An 18,264-nucleotide genomic window follows, 5' to 3' on the forward strand; every position below is an offset into this window, starting at 1 on the left:
GATGTTTTATTTTTTTTTACATTCACAAAGGCGCCCCAATTTTTTTCTATTTTACATTTTCAACGGCGCTCGTATTGTTTGTCCTAAACTTTTTGAAGAATGAAGGCGCCCCCCAATTTTGGGTTAATTTATTTGGCTTCCGGAAGGACAATGGTGTCCAAAATCTTCGTTCATCTTTGAAGAACAAGGCGCCCCAATTTCTTTTGAAAGACTAAAGCAATCCTAATATTCCTCCTACCAATTTAATTTTTGCAAAGGTGCCCCTATAATAATGAATAAGGAAAGAGAAGGGAGACGGACAGAATCCCGAAATTAAAAATCCAGAAAGCCCAAAATCCAGAAAACCCTAAATTCCGAAAACCCAAAAACACAAAATCCCGAAAACCCACAATCCCAAAATCCCGAAATCCCGAAAACCCAAAATCCAGAAATGCCAAAATTCACAGCTTCTCCATTTCTCATAAAAACTACGTTTGTGTGTGAGAATACAAAAATAGGTCTGTTCGTTGTTCCCCCCTCCAGGGCACTCTAAGTCATTTCAATTAACTGTGAAAAAATCAGAGTTTCTCGGGTTTTCATTTTACATCGAACACCTCAGAGCTTTAGTTTCATCAGCGAACATCGAACACAGAGGAAATAACTCTGGTTGAAAAAGGAGCTACAAAAAACGCTTGACAACGAATTCGGAGCGACCCAGAGTGCCCTAGAGCTCACAACGAACAAACCTTATACTTATAAAGGTATGTTGTTTTCGATTGGCCGTCCGGAAGCGCCTGGAATCATTAAGAAGCGTGCTGCAAGTTTTTTATTCTCCTAGTGAAAAAACAAAACACAATATTTGATTTTTCACCAATACAGATATTAAATTTTAGAATTGGGTGGAAGCGATTCAAAGTTTTTTATTGGATTTCAGAATGAGTGAATCATTGAGTGATTCCAATCGAAAACGACATTAATGTACCTAGTTGAAAAAGTTTTTGAAAAAATATTGTTCAAATAAGACCAACTGTACCTAATCTTTAAATGTGTTTAAACAAAAAAGTCAGAGATAAAGGTAATCTTGTCAATTGAGCCTAAATGACATGAATAATTAAGTTTTTTTTTTAAGTAAACCTTTTTAAGTTAATACACTGCACATTTTTAATAAATGCATTAACAAGTATATGAGAGGTAAGACATAATCTGCTATTGCTTTTTTTCGTGATTTTAAAAAATTGTTTTTAGATGAATTTTTTTTTAGAGGCGCCACTTGCAATCTTGCCCAGGGGCGCTGGTAGTGCTTAAACCGGCACTGTCCACAAAAACAACAAAGCATACAGTACGAAAATTCATGACTGGCTGACTGAGAGAATTTTTTAATTGTTATAGGACTTGACTCCATGTTTTTTTTTTTTTTTAATCTACAAAATGTTCCCTACAAATTAAATAGTTGTTAAATATTTAAGTGGAAATTCTATTTGAGTTTTAATTCATTGCTTTTTAAAAATTCTCAGTTGGGATTGGGAGTGATTTAAATGACTAAAATTTTGCTAAGATTAATCTATTTTAGCTTTCTTATTCTATTTCATATAATTCATAGAAATAGTTGCATGAATGAAAAAAATACAACTTTATGCGTTGATTTGTCTTTTTTTTGTCACGGGTGGGACACGAAAATTTATTTTTATTTATTTTTTTTTTTTTTTATTTTTTTATTTTCAAAACAAAATATGAAAACCAATTATGTAAGTATTAAAAATAACAGGGTACAAATTTGAAGAAGGTTTTGTTGGGGAGGAACATTCGCAAGAATAAAGATAAAGGCGACCACAATTGTGAAATTTATGAAAAAAAAAAGATTGCGTGTACACAATACACATGTACACGCGATTGAAGTTATACTCCTCACTCACAGAAACTCACTTAGTAGGTTCATATCATAAGAAAGCTATTTTACAATTATGAGCACTAGGTGGTGCTTCGTACTTTGACATTTCATAAAATTTTCATACTCCAACGCCGAAAAAGAAAAATAAATTCAAAAAGTTTTTTTTTTTAGGTTAAAAGCTATGTTTTCTGCATTATATTTTTAAGTTTTTCTTCTAGAAAAACATTTTATTTAGTGCATATTACTGATAGCTAACTGAGACTTAAGTTAGTCAATGTTAACCCTACTTATTCCTTGGCTAGAAACTCACTTTTATGTTCTAGTGTGAAGTACAGCTTCATAAAAAGCTCTGTTCGCAAAAAAACTAGCTGATCAGTGCTGACGTCCATTACAAACGTCGATTTTGTGAAAAAAAAAATGTGGCATCGGTTTGCTGAATTCGGCAAAAATATTTAAAACCGTTTGTGAAATAAAATTTAGTTTTAATTTTCAGTGAGTGACTGATTGTTTTTTTTTTTTTTCTTATAATGTTTTTCCTAATTACGAATTTTAAAGTGTTTTTTCATGCAAAACTATTTTCAGGGTTTTGTTTTTTGTTTGATTTCATGAGATCCAGCTTCGAATATTCTCCACCCAGATCAACTTAATTGCAATGGGTTATTGGTCCTTCATGTGCACTTTGCCTAAAAACAAGCAAACAAAGTTTAAAAAGAAAACAATGCAATCTTATTACACATGATCTTCGGGTATTTCTGAAAGCTGGATCTCATGGCGTTGAAACCAAAACAATCGCATTTCTCTGAAAATAGTTTTGAATAAAAAAGCATTACAATTTTGAATGAAAAAACACTATACAATTAACAATAAGAAAAAAACAAAAATAAAAAATTAGTTACAGACAATTAAAACTATAAATTTTTATAAACAATCGATTTAAAATATTTTTGCCGATTTAAAACTTTTTTCACAAAACTGACGGTTGTCATCTTTTTATTTTTAATGCTATACTTCCTTAGCGAACCCCACAGTCGGATCACTAGTGTGGACCAGTAACGTGGGAAGGTTATGATCCCCTCGACATCGAGATCATAACAGCGCCGAGAAAAAGGAAGAAGAAGAAGAAGATACTTCCTTACCGGCGCACAGTGTGCAATTTTGCCAATCTAGCGGTACTTAATTCTAATTCCAAGTAAACTTAATTTTTTTGATGCAAACCAGCTTAATTTTGTTAAGTATTGTATTTCTACAAGGGTTTTATTGATTTTCAAAATTATATATTTAACTATATATCCAATATGTGGTATACGAGTACAAAATGTACCACAAAGGGTGGGGAAGAGCCGACATCGAGCAAACGATTTTGGGAGTTGGTTCTTAAACTGTCTCTGTTTCGAAAACGAAGCAAAATATCGAAAAATTTTATTTAATCTTTTTGTCTTATTTTGCCAACAAGAATCTAAAAAAGTCATTTTCAATTTGTAAAAATGTGATTTACGATTTTTCAAAAGATCAAAAAATTGGTTTTTGGCCTATGTACCTGAACAAAAAAAAAAAAAATAAATGGTTTCGCACACCAGACGCAAGAAAAGTAAACGAATTCTAATACAGAATACATCAACGGAGATTTTAAGCAAAAAAACAGGACGGATACACGAGGATACATTTTTAAAACGCTTTACAAAGTTAAACAACACAAAAAAAAAGACACTCTTTAGGTCTTCACACAAAAGATTTTTTATGTTTTTTATTTTTTAGTGCACAAAAAATGTACTTGCCTTAAATATTTCTTAAATGTTACTTATAATAAAAAAAATAAATTTAATTTAAACAACTATTATTTTACTTAACCACGCTGTTATCAAAGTGACACAAGAAAAGCAATGAGCTTTAAATTTTTTTTCTCTTGAACCAAGCTAATGTTTGTGATTCTGTGGAACGGTAAATTTGATTATTTTCTTGTTGTTTTTTTTTGCCATTCTATTGCCTGAGGTTTTACCTTTCATATGATACCAATTTTGTTGGATATGGAAGACATATATTAAAGTACAGCTAGATTGCGAAAATTGCACACTGTGCGGCGGCCCTGGGTTAAAAAAAAAAAAATCTGTTTTGCTACCAAATCTACCACCATCGAGGTTGAACCAATGCTTCTTGAGACAGAGTCCTTTTACAATGTACCACGACTTAATTTAACTTTGGACAGGGTACTTGTGGTGTTGCTAAACGTAAGATTTCAAACACATTTTTACAACGTTGCGGCTTTGTTGCGGCGGTGATTAAATGTCCGTGCGGCTATATCCATTATTAGGTTAGGTTAGGTTAGGTAGCAGTGGTTGTCAGGCAAGTTTCCCGACACACTTAGACCCTTATGGATCCATTGTGATACCACAATATCCATTATTAAATCTAATCTAATACAAAAACTTCAATTTTGTTCTTTTGCAACTAATCTTTAAAAAGTTGCCTATTTTTAAGTTATAACATATTGTTCTTATTTTCTCCCTTTCTACATTATAGTTTCTCTGTCGCATCTTATACATACAAATCGCATCATAGAGCACACAATTTCAAAAAAGTTTTTAATATTTTGTTTGAATAATTTTTATTAAACTGCTTTCAAAAGGAAAATGTTAAATTTACTCTTCATAAAAAAAATAAATTTTCGAACTGGGTCACTACGGTGTATGCGTACCATTTTTTTTGTAATTGAAAAAATTTAAGGTGATAACACAAAATTCTTATAGACCAACAATTATTTTTATCAAGCAAGTTTAGAAAATGTCGAAACGGTGGCTAAATACATTTAACCATTTTGAAGTCTTAAAATCGATTTACAGCTTATGAATGAAAATTTTTAACGATAGCACACTTTAATGCTTTTAAACTGGATCGAGAGCAATTTTTGTTATAACATTAAGATAAAGGGTGATTTCATGCTTTTGTGTAGAATGCAAATAAAAAACCGCAATTTCAAAACTCATTTAAAAAAAAAAAAACGAAAACAGTCCCATTAACAAAATTTCATATCTTAAAATCATAGTAAACAAATTTAATGCAAATCTAATTCACAAAAAAAGCTTAAAAAAAAACACGTACACACTTTGACTAAAAGATTATATTATGTTTGCTCTAGCTGTAGGAAGAGGTCTCTATTTCCTTAAAGCTAAATTAGTTCCAAAGCAGTTTTCAAGGCAATTTCTCACAAATAATAATTATTTTATACACAAACAAAAGTTAAATAAATCTTCTTCATACCATATTATTATGCCATGCTCCGTGGCCTCATAAAGATACTTTCTTCCTTCCTTCCCAAAAGCCAACTATGTTCATATAATTTTTTTGTCTTCAACTTAAAGTCAACTTTTTTGTAAAATGCTTTTTATTTTTTATTTTTTTCCGATTTATTTTTTAAAGTTTATAGTTGAAAAAAATAAAGAAATATAAGAAAAAGAAAAAACCATAATGAACACTGTGCTCTTATAGTATTTTTTCATGTAGTTGCTCTCTAGAGGCATATTCCTTTTTTTCAAGGCATCACAGCAAGGAAAAACAAAATCGTTGGTTGCAGCCTAAGGCCACACACAAGAATGACTTACACTTAAATTTTCAATTTAAAATAGTAAAACCCAAAGAGGTGGCATTGTAGCAGTAGTGGCATGGCGATGGCGTAGCGAGACTCTGAAGACAAAAATAAATAAAAATAAAAAATAAATGAAAGTCAGAGAGAGTAATAGGTACCAAAAAGAAGGAAGAAGGTTAAGGATAAATTCTAGCAGTATGTCCCTGTTGCTCTCCTAAAATACCCTTCAGCTATGTGTTCTTTGATTAGAATTGATGTGAGTGAGATAGGGAAAGGAGAATTAAAATAGAGTCATACTGAAAAAAAAATAAAAAATAGCCCTGAAGTGATGACAAAATAAAGGTAGACCAATTGGGATTGAATTTAATTTGACAATTTTCTAACTTTGTTGACAAATACCAGCTTCAAAGGAACATATTCTCATAAATTAATAAATTTGTTTTAATTTTTTTTTTTGGGAAATATTTTTATATTTTTAAAATTACGTTTCGAAAAGGATATTTTCAAGGTTAGATAACAGGGTTAACTAAGATTTTTTTTTTCGAAAATCAAATAAAAACCACTTGGTTTTATATTGGTATTTTTAAAACTTCCACTCAACATAAATTCTCAATAAAATTAATGTTTCACTAGAATTCCCTAGAGAAAAAAAGCTTTGCACAAAAATAATATATCATTCAAATTATAGCCATCAGGGAAAAAAAATATATAAAAGTCAAACAATAAAAAGTCCGCCGCCGCCGCCTCCAACCGCATGACGAGAGGCAATACAACATCAGCCGGAATTTTTATTTAATTGGCTGCCGGTGCATTTCTCTTCTTCCTTCTCTCATCTCTATAAATTAAAAATTTATTTTATTTTAGTTTGCAAAAGATACCAACACACATTAACTTGAGCGTTAAATTGAGTTTCCCTCTGATTGAAATACAAATAAAAAATCCTATAGGACCACACACAAAAACTGAGGTAAAGTTGTTTTATTTTTTTTTTGTGTGTTTTATTTTATTTCATTTCTTTATTTTTTTGTGTATGAAATTTCCGCTCCCTTAATTTTGGTTTTTCTTTGAATGCATCCATAGAGTCTCACTTAGTTGATCGATAATTATACAAAAAAAAAAGTCCTTTTTTTGTAAATGGGCTTACTTCAAAGGAAAGGCGGAAAACATAATTAATGTGCTGCAGGATAGTTGCAGTTGTTTAAAGGTATAAATGTATAAATGTATAGAGATATCTCCTGTGTGGATTTTTTTTTCTTAAGGGAATTTCACTTCAGGTCAGCGAATGAAAAAAATAAAAACTGATTAATTAATTTTAAAAGAAAAGAAATCTTAAAGAATCTTTTTTTCTAAAAGTGATGAAAGGCTTTAGGGAAATCTTTATGATTTATTTCAGTATGAACTTTTTAAACTTTATTATGACATTAATTTAGTTGGAATTTGTATCATTAAGTTTTAACGATTTTAAAGTGCTATTTTGGTAGATTAATTTCAGAGTAAAATTTAAATTTATTCATGTAATCTTAATGTATTTTTAAAAAGATTTATATCTTTAATGTCTGACTACCATTTTCAGATGTAGATGAAGTTTTTTTTTAAATGTACAGGAACTTGTATCAAATGAAAAATGGCATCACAAATAAGATTTTTTTAGTTCAAAGTTGCTGAACTGCTTTTCTATAAAAAAAAATATAAACACAGTAAGCTTAAGTTTTCAAAATTAAATAAAATAAACTAGGTATATTAAAAAATAAATTGCACGACTGGGGTCGCACGTACTTGCTCTTATGGTAAAAGTTACTCTAATGTTAAAGTTTTTCATTGAACAAAATAAGGGAAAATTTAAAATTTGATATTTTCACGGAATTTCGTTAGTGGTGCAAAAAAAATAAAATCTGTTTTTATAAATAATTAAATGCCGTTTTAAATGATCTTTTACAAAAAACTAAGTATAAAAAGGAATTTTTAGAAAAAAAAATTTCGAAAATCGTTAGAACCGTTTTTTAAAAAAATAATTTTTTATATATAAAAATTTTCTAACATTTTTCAAAAAAAAAGTTGATATGCAATTTTGAATAAATAATAATTAATTTACACATAAAAACAAAATTTCAAAATTTTTCACCAACTCGTTTCCAAAAACTTTATTTTTCAAACAAAATTTTGAAATATTTTTTAAAAATCAAAAAATGTGTTTTTTGAAAAATAAAAATTTGGTCGAAATCTGTTTTGTCATTTTTGAGAAATTCATAAATCCAAAAAACCGTTCTATGGCAGGTACCGATAATAACGGTACAAAAAATATTTTTTTTTATTTATCAAAGGAGGCTCTTATCTGTAACAGTAAGCAGAAAAAATTTAATCAAAATCGTTAGATGCGTTTTTGAAATAAATCAACTTTTCTGTTTCCGTTATATGACAGGTACCGTTAGTTTTGGTCCTAAAAAAAAACTTCAATTTCTCCTCTAGGGAATCACCCAAAACTGCTAATGAAGAAAATCGCTTCAGTAGTTTAGGCTGTAGCTCGAGGTTCTTACAGACAGACAAACAGAATTGCCGGACCCACTTTTTTGGCATTCTCCATCATCGTAGTGTCATGTAAAATTGTTATCTCGAGTTCGATTTTTTTTACGAATCCTAAACCTATATCGCAAGTAAAAAGCATTGACCTTCAACAAGTTTTGAGATATATTTTAACATCAGAAGTTGTTTGATAGCTCAAAAACTTTAAAAACTTCACCTATCAAAAAAACCTATACTTATTGTACAACCTTAAAGCCGGACTTTTAGCATTTCAAAATACCATTTTGTGTACGCAAAACACAATTTATAAAATTACAATTATATAAAATAACTATAAACAAAAATCTTGAATATCAAACAAAAATGTTATGCATACGCCAAGGTGACCCATTTTAAAAAAATACAACATATTAAACATACAATTCTCTCTCAAATTTAAAGATTGAGATATCGAATGAAAAAAGATAAAGATATAAAAGGTTTAAGATAAATGAAGTTAAAAATAGAGAAAGTAAATTGTATTAAATTTAACTCTGAAGGTCAAGTTTAATGTTCAAAGTAGCATTATCAACATTTTTTTGAAGTACAAATTTTCAAACGTATTTTTCTAAGAAAAAAATTGCACATGGGTTGACTTCCGATATCATGTAAGCCTTTACAAGCCACGCTTAGAAAATTGTTAAAAAGCTATTTTTTTTAGCAAAATGTGATAGAATGTACACATGTTTTATAAATATAACACATATACCTATAGCACATTCATAACATAACATAATATTATAAAGTCAACAAAATCGGACAATACATGGACTCTGACGTAAAAATGACGTCAAAACTTTCCGGCACTGACAGACAATAAATCTGGTGACCCGAATATTATAAACTCACTTTTATCATTTTATATAACAAAATATCAAAATTATATGTAAATAGCGCTGCAAAAATTTTTTGAAGACTTTTCATTGAAACAAATGTTACGTATACGCCAAGATGACCCATTTGAATAATGGACTACATTAAATTTTATTTTATTTTATTTTTTTTTATAATTTATTTTTCGATTTTAAGAATTGAGACATAAAATGTAAGAAGATACAAAGTAATTTTATTGAATTTATAAGAACAAGCAGACATAATACTGAGATGAATGTGAATTGGAGAACGTTTTCGTACGCTTTCGAGAAAAAATTGTGTGGACAGGAGAGAAATATCAGAAAGTTAATTTTCTAACAGCTGTTTTGGCATTTAGAATACATGTAGTTTTATTGTGAAGCCTTGAAGCAATTTTGATTATATTTTTAGCAGAGACCAAATTGTGTGCCCCGGTACCGGAACTTCGATCACTTAGATTCAAATTAATTTAATTCAGGATTTTTTTTCCATCTTGGTTTCATACGAAACGGCCTTCTAACTATTTCTAATATTCAGCCGACGTAGTGATTTCACTGTTATTTTTAATTTTGTATACCATTCATAACTTATTAAACTCAAAATATCCATGTACAAAACCAAATTATGAAAACGACTTTTGTTTTTTTAAATATAAGACAATCTGACATCTTCCTCCCACAAGCTCTTGGAGCAGAATGCACGTGCCGATAATAGCAGCTTACAGAAAAAATCCAAAGAAATTGAAGTTATCACAATATTTGAGTAACGAAATGTCAACATGATCCAGCAATATAGTTATTTTAAAATTTAGAACTTATGTCATGTCTAGAATTCAAATAATGTAATTTAAGGCCTTTTTTCTATCAAAAATTCATTTTTTTAAAGCACGAAAAAGTCGATTTTAACATGATACAATGATTAAGGAACATTTTGCACTTTGAGTTTTAGTAATTTTGCCTTACCACTTTTGACTAGCTTGCATGACTATCATTACATGAATTATATTATAATTATGAGTTATAAAACTATTGTGGTTATTTTAATTAACAACTAGCAAAAAAAAAAAAAAACTGATACTTATCTTATAAAATTTTATTTTATTATTAAAGTTATTTTCACCCATAAAATTAAAATTTTTATATAAAATATTTGGACTAAAAAAAATAATCACATTCGGTTTCAAAGTAATTTTCGTCTTAAATTCGTACGAAGTTATTAAATGTAGTTATTATTATTTAAATTCGAACTTGAGACAGCAGTTTTTGGAGGTCATTATCATAATATTAAATAATAACAACATTTTCCTTATTGAGATTTAAAATTAAGTTAACCAATAATTATAACCTTAATTTAATTAGAGTTCTAATAATAATATTTAAGGGTTAAGGTTATTTTTCTAGAGAAAAAATTTCCAATATATAAACAGGTATTTTTTGCTGAAATATTCAAAATAACTTTCAAGTGTTTCAAAAGACAACATATTATTTTACAAATATGAATAAGCAAACTTTCGCCGCTTTCCTTATTGTTGCTATGTTCCTGTCTGTGGTAAGATTTTAATACCTATTCTACAACTTATACAAATTATTATAAAAAATTTATTTTACAATTAAAATTTTAGGACATGGCAATTGCTGCTGATAAAAAACATAATAAGGAATGTACTATGACAAACTGGAGAAATGGTGGTGCTATGGAACTTGAAATAACTGTTCCTGCCTTTGGAGTTATTCCAATTAAAGCACACTGGGATTTAGTTTGCAAAGGATCGATGGCGAGTTAGTTAGTTAAATTAACCAGAATATATCAATCCTCCTTTTGATTGCCACCAATATTTTTTTTTTTAATTTAAAATGCGGTTCAATGGTTTTTTTGACTTTAATATTCTCCAAAGTTTTTCTTTAAAAAAAAAAATTATATTTTTCGGCCAAAACATTTATTTAAATGTTACAAATTTTAAATAATAAATTGAAATGTGTATTTTTGAAAAATATAAAATTGCTTAAAAATGTAAATATCTTGCATTTTTATACATTCAGTTAACCCTCTACTGCATACGAAGCCAAATATGGTTTCGTCTATTTGTATGCACTTTTCTCTTCTCTGTCACAAAAAAATTATAAAGATTCAATACAATCCTCTTCTTTGTGTTTCTGAGAACCCATAAGGATAGTTTTTTCGTGTGTCCGACACAAAATAAAGGTGTATTTTATAATCACAGGTGAGTCGATCAGTCGTGTGCATTGAAATCGAAAGTGTAGAATATATTCATACTTTAAGTGTTAATTACTGCGTTTGTTTGGAAAGAAAAGTGGAATTAAAAATTTATTTTTGATCGATTGTCTTATTATGTACGCTATGAACCAATTTTTATTGAAAAAAAATTATTGGCCTGGTCTTGGGAGGGCAAAAAGTACGGAAGCCATATTTGGCTTCGTATGCATTAAGGGGTTTTAAATCTACACAATTTGTTAAATTTTTTTGTTGGAAAATGTTGTTCCTTTACATTTTTTTTTGCTTGGAAGCTTCAGAAATGAAGCCCCTTCACTTTTAGAGACATTTTTTTTACTTTAACCCCATTTCCAGGGGCGTAACCACAAAAAATTTAGGGGGAGGGAGGCTTACCTATAATATTTTTCAATTATTTTATTACTTTTTAGTTTTTTTAAGATCTGGGAGTGGGTGAAAATGTTGGAGCAAGACCTACTTTGACAGTGGAAAGAATGTGAACCAGAAAAAAATATATATAACGGAAAAAACAAATTGCTTTTCTCGGTTCCATGGCTTAAAATGAGCCAAATTTGAATTAATTCTTAACCTTTTGTAATGCAATGTATTTATTTTACTTTATTTTGTTTTTAAATGATGAATATTTATCTTTTGAATTTTTAACTTTATTCTTTACATAATCTGAATAAATAAAATTAGTAAAATTTCTTACCCCTTAATGCATACGAAGCCAAATTTGGCTTATAAACAAATTTTTTAAACAAATTAATTTGAACAAATTTTTTAAATGTAAACCGTTTTGAAACAACCCAAAGAACCCATGTAAAGCATTTTTTAATTTTTTCGTCCGCTAATATTAATTCATGCAGTAGAGGGTTAAGAGTTTTTTTTTTCTATCAATTCAAACAGCAGAAAGCATGTGAGCTTATATTTAAGGGGGAAAAACCCTCTGGAATTTTTTAATTTTTGCATTATTATTTTTTTCTCTAAAAATTTCATTTATCAATCGAAGAAACAATTTTATTGGTCTTAGCCTTGAATGGAGCCTCAAAAGACCCCAGATAGTCCCGAAACCCATGCGTTCCGAGCCTACCACTGTACAAAAACGAAAACTATAAACGCATTTTTCTCGAAACACATTTTTTTCCGCGCCGTGCAACATAACTCAAAAACTAATGAAGCTATCGAAGCAAATTACTCCTTAAATCATTGGCCATTGCATGAACCTAAAAGTTGAATTTAATTTGTACAGTAAATATTTTTTTTAACTACTTCTTTGTAAAAAAATACACCTTTTTTTCGTTTTTTTTTATTTCTAATTTGTATTTTTCATTTTTTAAAAATAATTTTAGGTTCATGCAATTCGTATTAATATCATCTAACAGAAAAAAATTTCCCTTTTGATATAAGATGGTTTCCTGGACCTGAGCGTTGCACGGCGCAAACTAGAGGTGCCAACTCTGAAGGGCTCTACAGATGCCATTTTGTTATTTTTTGATTTGAAAAAAATTGTATCAATACTTAATAATGTCAGTAAGATCTTGTTCTTTTAAAAATTTTAATAAGTGCTTTGAGTTTTTCATTAAAAATTATTGAAAAAGCTGTCGTCCAGAGGGTTTTCCCCCCTTAAAACAGTGTTCCTAAAGTTGAACTTTACATATCTATTAAAAAGTCCTTGAAAAAGATTTGTCTCTTTCAAATACTGTTTGAATTGTCTAAAAATATGATTTGAACATTCCTTAAATGTTTCATCAATATACAAAAAATTCTCTATTTCATCTTCTGATCTGTCATCAATGGAATGCAAAGCCAAAACAACACGGAAGAGAGAAAAAAATAACAAACTAATGTCACCAGTTCGTCATAGTCAACTCAAAAGTTGATATTTTTTCCATTATTTTTAGCTAAATGTCTCAACATTTTAATTTGAAAAATTCCATTAGTAATTTTTTGAGAACAATTTTTTTTTTTTTTTTTATTATTTTTATAATATTTCTTGGTTACTTGCTTACTTTACCTTGTAGGGGTTTTCCCAATTTCCTTATCTAAATGCAAATTTAAACTGAATAATTGCATTTTCAAAAAATCCTAAGTTAAACATTTTCTCGCTTTGAATGGTTTTTGAAATACAAGGGAAATGATGGATCATAAATGTTAATGATGCACTCATTTTGTGTGTGTTGGTGTGTATATTACCCAAGTAATGGCTGTTTAAGTTTAATATAAACTAAAAATATTTTAAATTTTCATTGAACATGGTCACACATCTCACATGGACATGGAGACATCATACACATCAAAAGTTTGGTAATGTTTAGATACCTCATAGTGAGAATTACTTACTTGATGATTAGCCGTGTGTGGAAGTATTCAGAGTGTTCAGCAAGTTCAGCATTTATTATAAATATTGATTTTTGAACATAAAATGATTTAGTCGGTGGAAGAATATCCATTCGGTCGCGATCGGTTTGGTGTACCAGTATTTTGCCTCAATATCGAAAGTTTTTATTTGAATTGAAACTTTTTGAAATTCTCGTTTTTAACTATTTGTACGCTAGTGAAATATTTAATCAATTATAATGGTAATAATTATTAAATTTTTTAAATCTTTATTTTTAATTTGTTTGAACGTAAGGTTGCACTTTTTTCTTCAAAATAATAAAAATGCTCCTTATTGATTTTCAACTGGTATTAATTTTCACTGTGTAATATGTGTTCTTAAGTGAAATGTCTAACAGATATCAGTTTCTTTACTAAAGGCCTTAAATGCTGTTTTAAAAACTAAAAATTCAAAATGTGCATTTGAGTTTTATTCATTTCTTTATGTTATTGGTTATAATTCTTAAATACACAATTAAAGAAAACAATAATTATAACCTTAGAAGCAAGGAGATAAGGTATATAAAAAAAATTTCGTTTAGAAACTAAGGACTATCAGTTTCTTTTTTTAAAACCCTATGCAATTTTTAACTTATTAATAACATAGTTAAATTAAGGATTCGTACGATGATAGAGAATGTGAAAAAATTATGGATTTCTCAGTTCTGTCTGTCCATCTTTATGTCTTTATCTCCAGGCTCGAGCTGCAGCCTAAACCTCTGAAGCGATTTACTTAAAATTTCGTAGTTTAGGATTTTTTTGTGATTCCCTACAGAGAAAATAAAAATTTTTTTGGGGCCAAAATTAACGGTACCAAAGGTTTTTTTTTATCTCAAAAACAGCTTTAAGGATTTTGATAAAAAAAAATATGCTTAAAATAAGGTCGAAATTTTAAAATAAAAAAATTTTTTTTGCCCGTTACTAACCTGTCATACCTGTACGCTGTACCCGTAATATAACCGTTTTCTGAGTTAATCGTATGATTTCAATTAAAAAAAGTGTAAAAATTAAGAATTCATTTTCAAAAACATAATAACATAATAACACATTAAGACCAAAAACAAAATAAACTGTCGAAAACGGACCTTTTTTTTAACTTTGTTTTTATATGACAATTTATAATACGTTATTATTTCATACATTTTTGAACGTTTTTATATGTATATGTATAAAAATTTTTTTTTATTCTTTGTCATAAAAGAAGTTTAATAGCATACTTTGTTTGGAGATCAGAACCACCTAAAAAAATGTTTTTACCGACTTCCAAAAGGATTTTTTTTTTATGTTTGTTACCGCATAACTTTCCACAGAGTCAATCAATTTTGATAATTCTTTTGTATTGGAAAGCTAGTGGCTGCAGTGTGGTCCCATTTCAATTTCGTTCAGTTAAAGCCATAGGAACTAATAAAAAAACCATAAAACCCCGTTTAGAATCATGGAAGTCGGTTTTGTTTTTTTGATAAAAATTATAATTTTGTAATTACAACAGCTTTTAAGTTTTTAATAAATTGCTTATAGAATAAAATTAAATTTTTTTTGTGAATTTTTAAAGGATTTAATATTTTAAGCAACTTTTATAATAATCAATTTATTCTTTTAAAATTATGTACGTTACTTTTTTTAACAAAATAAAAATATGTAGGCAATTTTTTTAACAAAAAAAAAAAACTAATCTAATCAAATGAAACTAAAACAAAGTTAAATTTTTGAACAAAAGTGAATAAAACGCTTCATATTGAGCTGTTATTATTTTAAAAGACCTCAAAAATATAAAAGAACTTTCTTAAAGCTTCTGTTATCCTTTACGTAATCACAAAATTGTTGCGAAGTATGGAGTTGACTCTACTATCCGTTTCTTTTATACGATTAAACTTCTGAAAAAGTCATTTTCTTATTATCAAAAATTTCTTAGTTATGAATGAAATGAAAAAATAAAATTAAACTGCTTGCATGCGATTCCTCTTCAAGAATACGTTTTAATTATTTGTCACCTTGGTTATCGTACCTACTCTTGTTTTTTTTTTTTTATTTAATTTAATATTTTAATAAAAGATCTGAATTCTAGTAGGTATATTGGATCTCTCAAATTTTATTCTTAAATTCTTAATACGAACACTTTTCAGCTTTACCTCTCAAATATCACAAACAAAAAATGGTTTGGCTACTACTTAATGATTATGCTTGTGAATATATCCTTAATTTTGTAGGGTTAAATAAACCCAATATTGAAACTTCAAAAATTCAATATTTCAACTTCGAAAAAGACTGTTGCAAAGAATGTTGCAGATTAGCAGGAACCACTTTTTTTCACATTCTCTATCATTTTTATGTCAACCATGACTGTCGTCTCTAGTTCTAATTTTGTCAAAATCTAAATACGCTCTCTTATTATTCCAAAAGGTAACTGAAAAACAAGGGCATAAATTGCGAATTAAAATATGACAATATCAACAAAGGAGAATGGGCATATTGGACGTTTGGCGGCCAGTAATGAAATTGGTATCAAATGAAAGAACTATAACGTAGGAAATATTTTTTCTATCGCCGTTTCGTTGTATTGCATTTGGAATAGAAGATATTGCAATATTAGTGTTGTTAATGCATCGAGCAATATGCGAAGGGCAAATTGAATTACTATTTTAATTAAATTATGAAATATGATTTTATGTCATTTTTTCTATGATTTAAAACCTCAATCTTGAATATCCGACCAATGGAACTCAAAATATAAGCTTTACTTCAAGATTTTGTTTTTGAGTTTTCAAAAAGGAAAAAACAAACAAAAAAATGAAAAAAAGTCTTAAAATAGACTCGAAATTGATGTTTTCAAAAGCCAATATTTTGGGTTCTATTGGTTGGATATCCAAGATAAAGGTCTTCAGGCTCAGGGAAAATGATAGATTATCATATCTTGCACTTAAAATACACTTTTAGTTTAAAACATTGAGACAATTTGCATTAACTTTTAATTGCAAAAATGCATTTTATCCGCTTGTGAAGAACGTTAGAAGGATAAAACTTCTGCATAATGTATGGAAGACTTAACTACATCAAAAAATAACAAAATCGTTCTTGGCCGCGGAACGTCCGAGTTCCATACAAAATCGCCCATTCTCCTTTGCATACTAATTAAATTCAAAAATTTCTAAAAATTAAAAAAAACTTTCATAGGCTGAACAGAATTTGAAAATTTTTAGAGAAATTAAAAAAAAAAATGCAACCATCTTATATTAAAAACCCTGCCATTATTTTAGTTACGCTGTTGAAGACACTTTTCATGAAAAAATAATTTAATTTTATGTTTTTCTGTTAAAAATAAAATATAGACAACAATTCCTTGTTCAAATAATATTATAAGTTATTCATATAAATTATTTACTTGTGAATAAAATCCAATTTCCAAAATGAATTATTGCTTTTGCCTAATGGATGAGCATTAAAATGAGTTGTTTAGACGTAAAACGTGGCACATGCCACTAGAATTTTCCATATGGAAATGTTCACAACAAGTTGACCAATTTAAATTTCAAGATGAAGGCTACAAATCTTGTTGTGGCTTTGAAAAATGTTTTGTAGTCAGATTTAATAAATGGGTAATAAATCACAAATAAACAAGAAGTATAACGAAATTTTTGAAAAAAAATATATTTGCTTTTAATTTTTAATATTAGACAAAAGAAATGTATTTAATAGATAGCTATAATAGCACAAATATTTTAAATAATATGCAAATTCATTTACGTGTGATGGTGTAAAGTACCAATATACAAACTTTAGGATGATAAGGATCATTTTTGATTTTTTCAACGTTTTTTTTACCGAAAATGTTTACTTTTTTTTAATTCAAAGGAAGATGACGAAAAAATGGACATCATGCGTAAGGCATTCCAAATGTTCGATACCAGCAAATCCGGTTTCATCGAAACTCTCAAAATCACAACAATCCTTAATACTATGGGACAGATGTTCGATGACAAGGAACTTCATGATTTAATTGAAGAAAATGATCCTGATGATACTGGCAAAGTTAACTTCGATGGATTTTGTACTATTGCTGCACACTTTATTGAAGAAGAAGATGCGGAAGCTATTCAAAAAGAATTGAAAGAAGCTTTTCGTTTGTACGATCGTGAGGGGAATGGTTATATTACAACTTCAACATTGAAAGAAATTTTAGCTGCCTTAGATGATAAGCTGTCATCTTCTGATTTGGATGGAATTATTGCTGAAATTGATACAGATGGCTCGGGAACGGTTGATTTTGATGGTGAGATAGAAACAGAAATGAAATTTGCTATACAAAATTAAAATGAATTATTTTTTCTGTCTTTATAGAATTTATGGAAATGATGACAGGAGATTAAATAGTTAAAGCTACATGCAAAAATACTTTAGATAAAAAGATTCTGTGCCTCATAGAATAACTATAGTAAAATATTTATTTCAAATTTTTATTTCAGTGTTTTTTTTTTTTTTTTATTCTTTTTAAGAACAGGGTAAAGATAATTTTGGTGAAGCTGATTTAAAAGGACTCATAGATTTATTATAATTTTATTGAGTATGCCAAATGAAATGGTTAAAACCAAAATATGTTGAAAGATCAACTTAAAGGTTCTAAGAATTTTGTAATATAATCATACAAATGCTTATGGTTTTTTAATAAATGGAGATCATGCAGACTTCAAAAAACATTGACTTTGAACTAGTATTTTGCTTCACCTGTCCATAACTGATTTTTATTTTTTTAGAATTCCTTGACTTAAATAACTGTTAATTGTTAAAAATAGCGTATCATATT

At 28.5% G+C, this 18,264-nt stretch overlaps 1 protein-coding gene across 1 annotated transcript; it reads left to right on the top strand.

Moving 5' to 3' along the window:
• The first annotated feature begins 17,312 nt into the window (after positions 1 to 17,312).
• LOC129905172 (troponin C) lies at positions 17,313 to 17,920 on the top strand. The gene is made up of 2 exons (XM_055980580.1): positions 17,313 to 17,733; positions 17,802 to 17,920. The coding sequence occupies exons 1-2, from the start codon at positions 17,331 to 17,333 to the stop codon at positions 17,828 to 17,830; spliced, it is 432 nt and encodes a 143-aa protein (XP_055836555.1). The 5' UTR covers positions 17,313 to 17,330; the 3' UTR covers positions 17,831 to 17,920.
• Positions 17,921 to 18,264: the final 344 nt, after the last annotated feature.

This window comes from Episyrphus balteatus, chromosome 1 (genome assembly GCF_945859705.1).
Source record: "Episyrphus balteatus chromosome 1, idEpiBalt1.1, whole genome shotgun sequence".
Classification (NCBI taxonomy): domain Eukaryota; kingdom Metazoa; phylum Arthropoda; class Insecta; order Diptera; family Syrphidae; genus Episyrphus; species Episyrphus balteatus.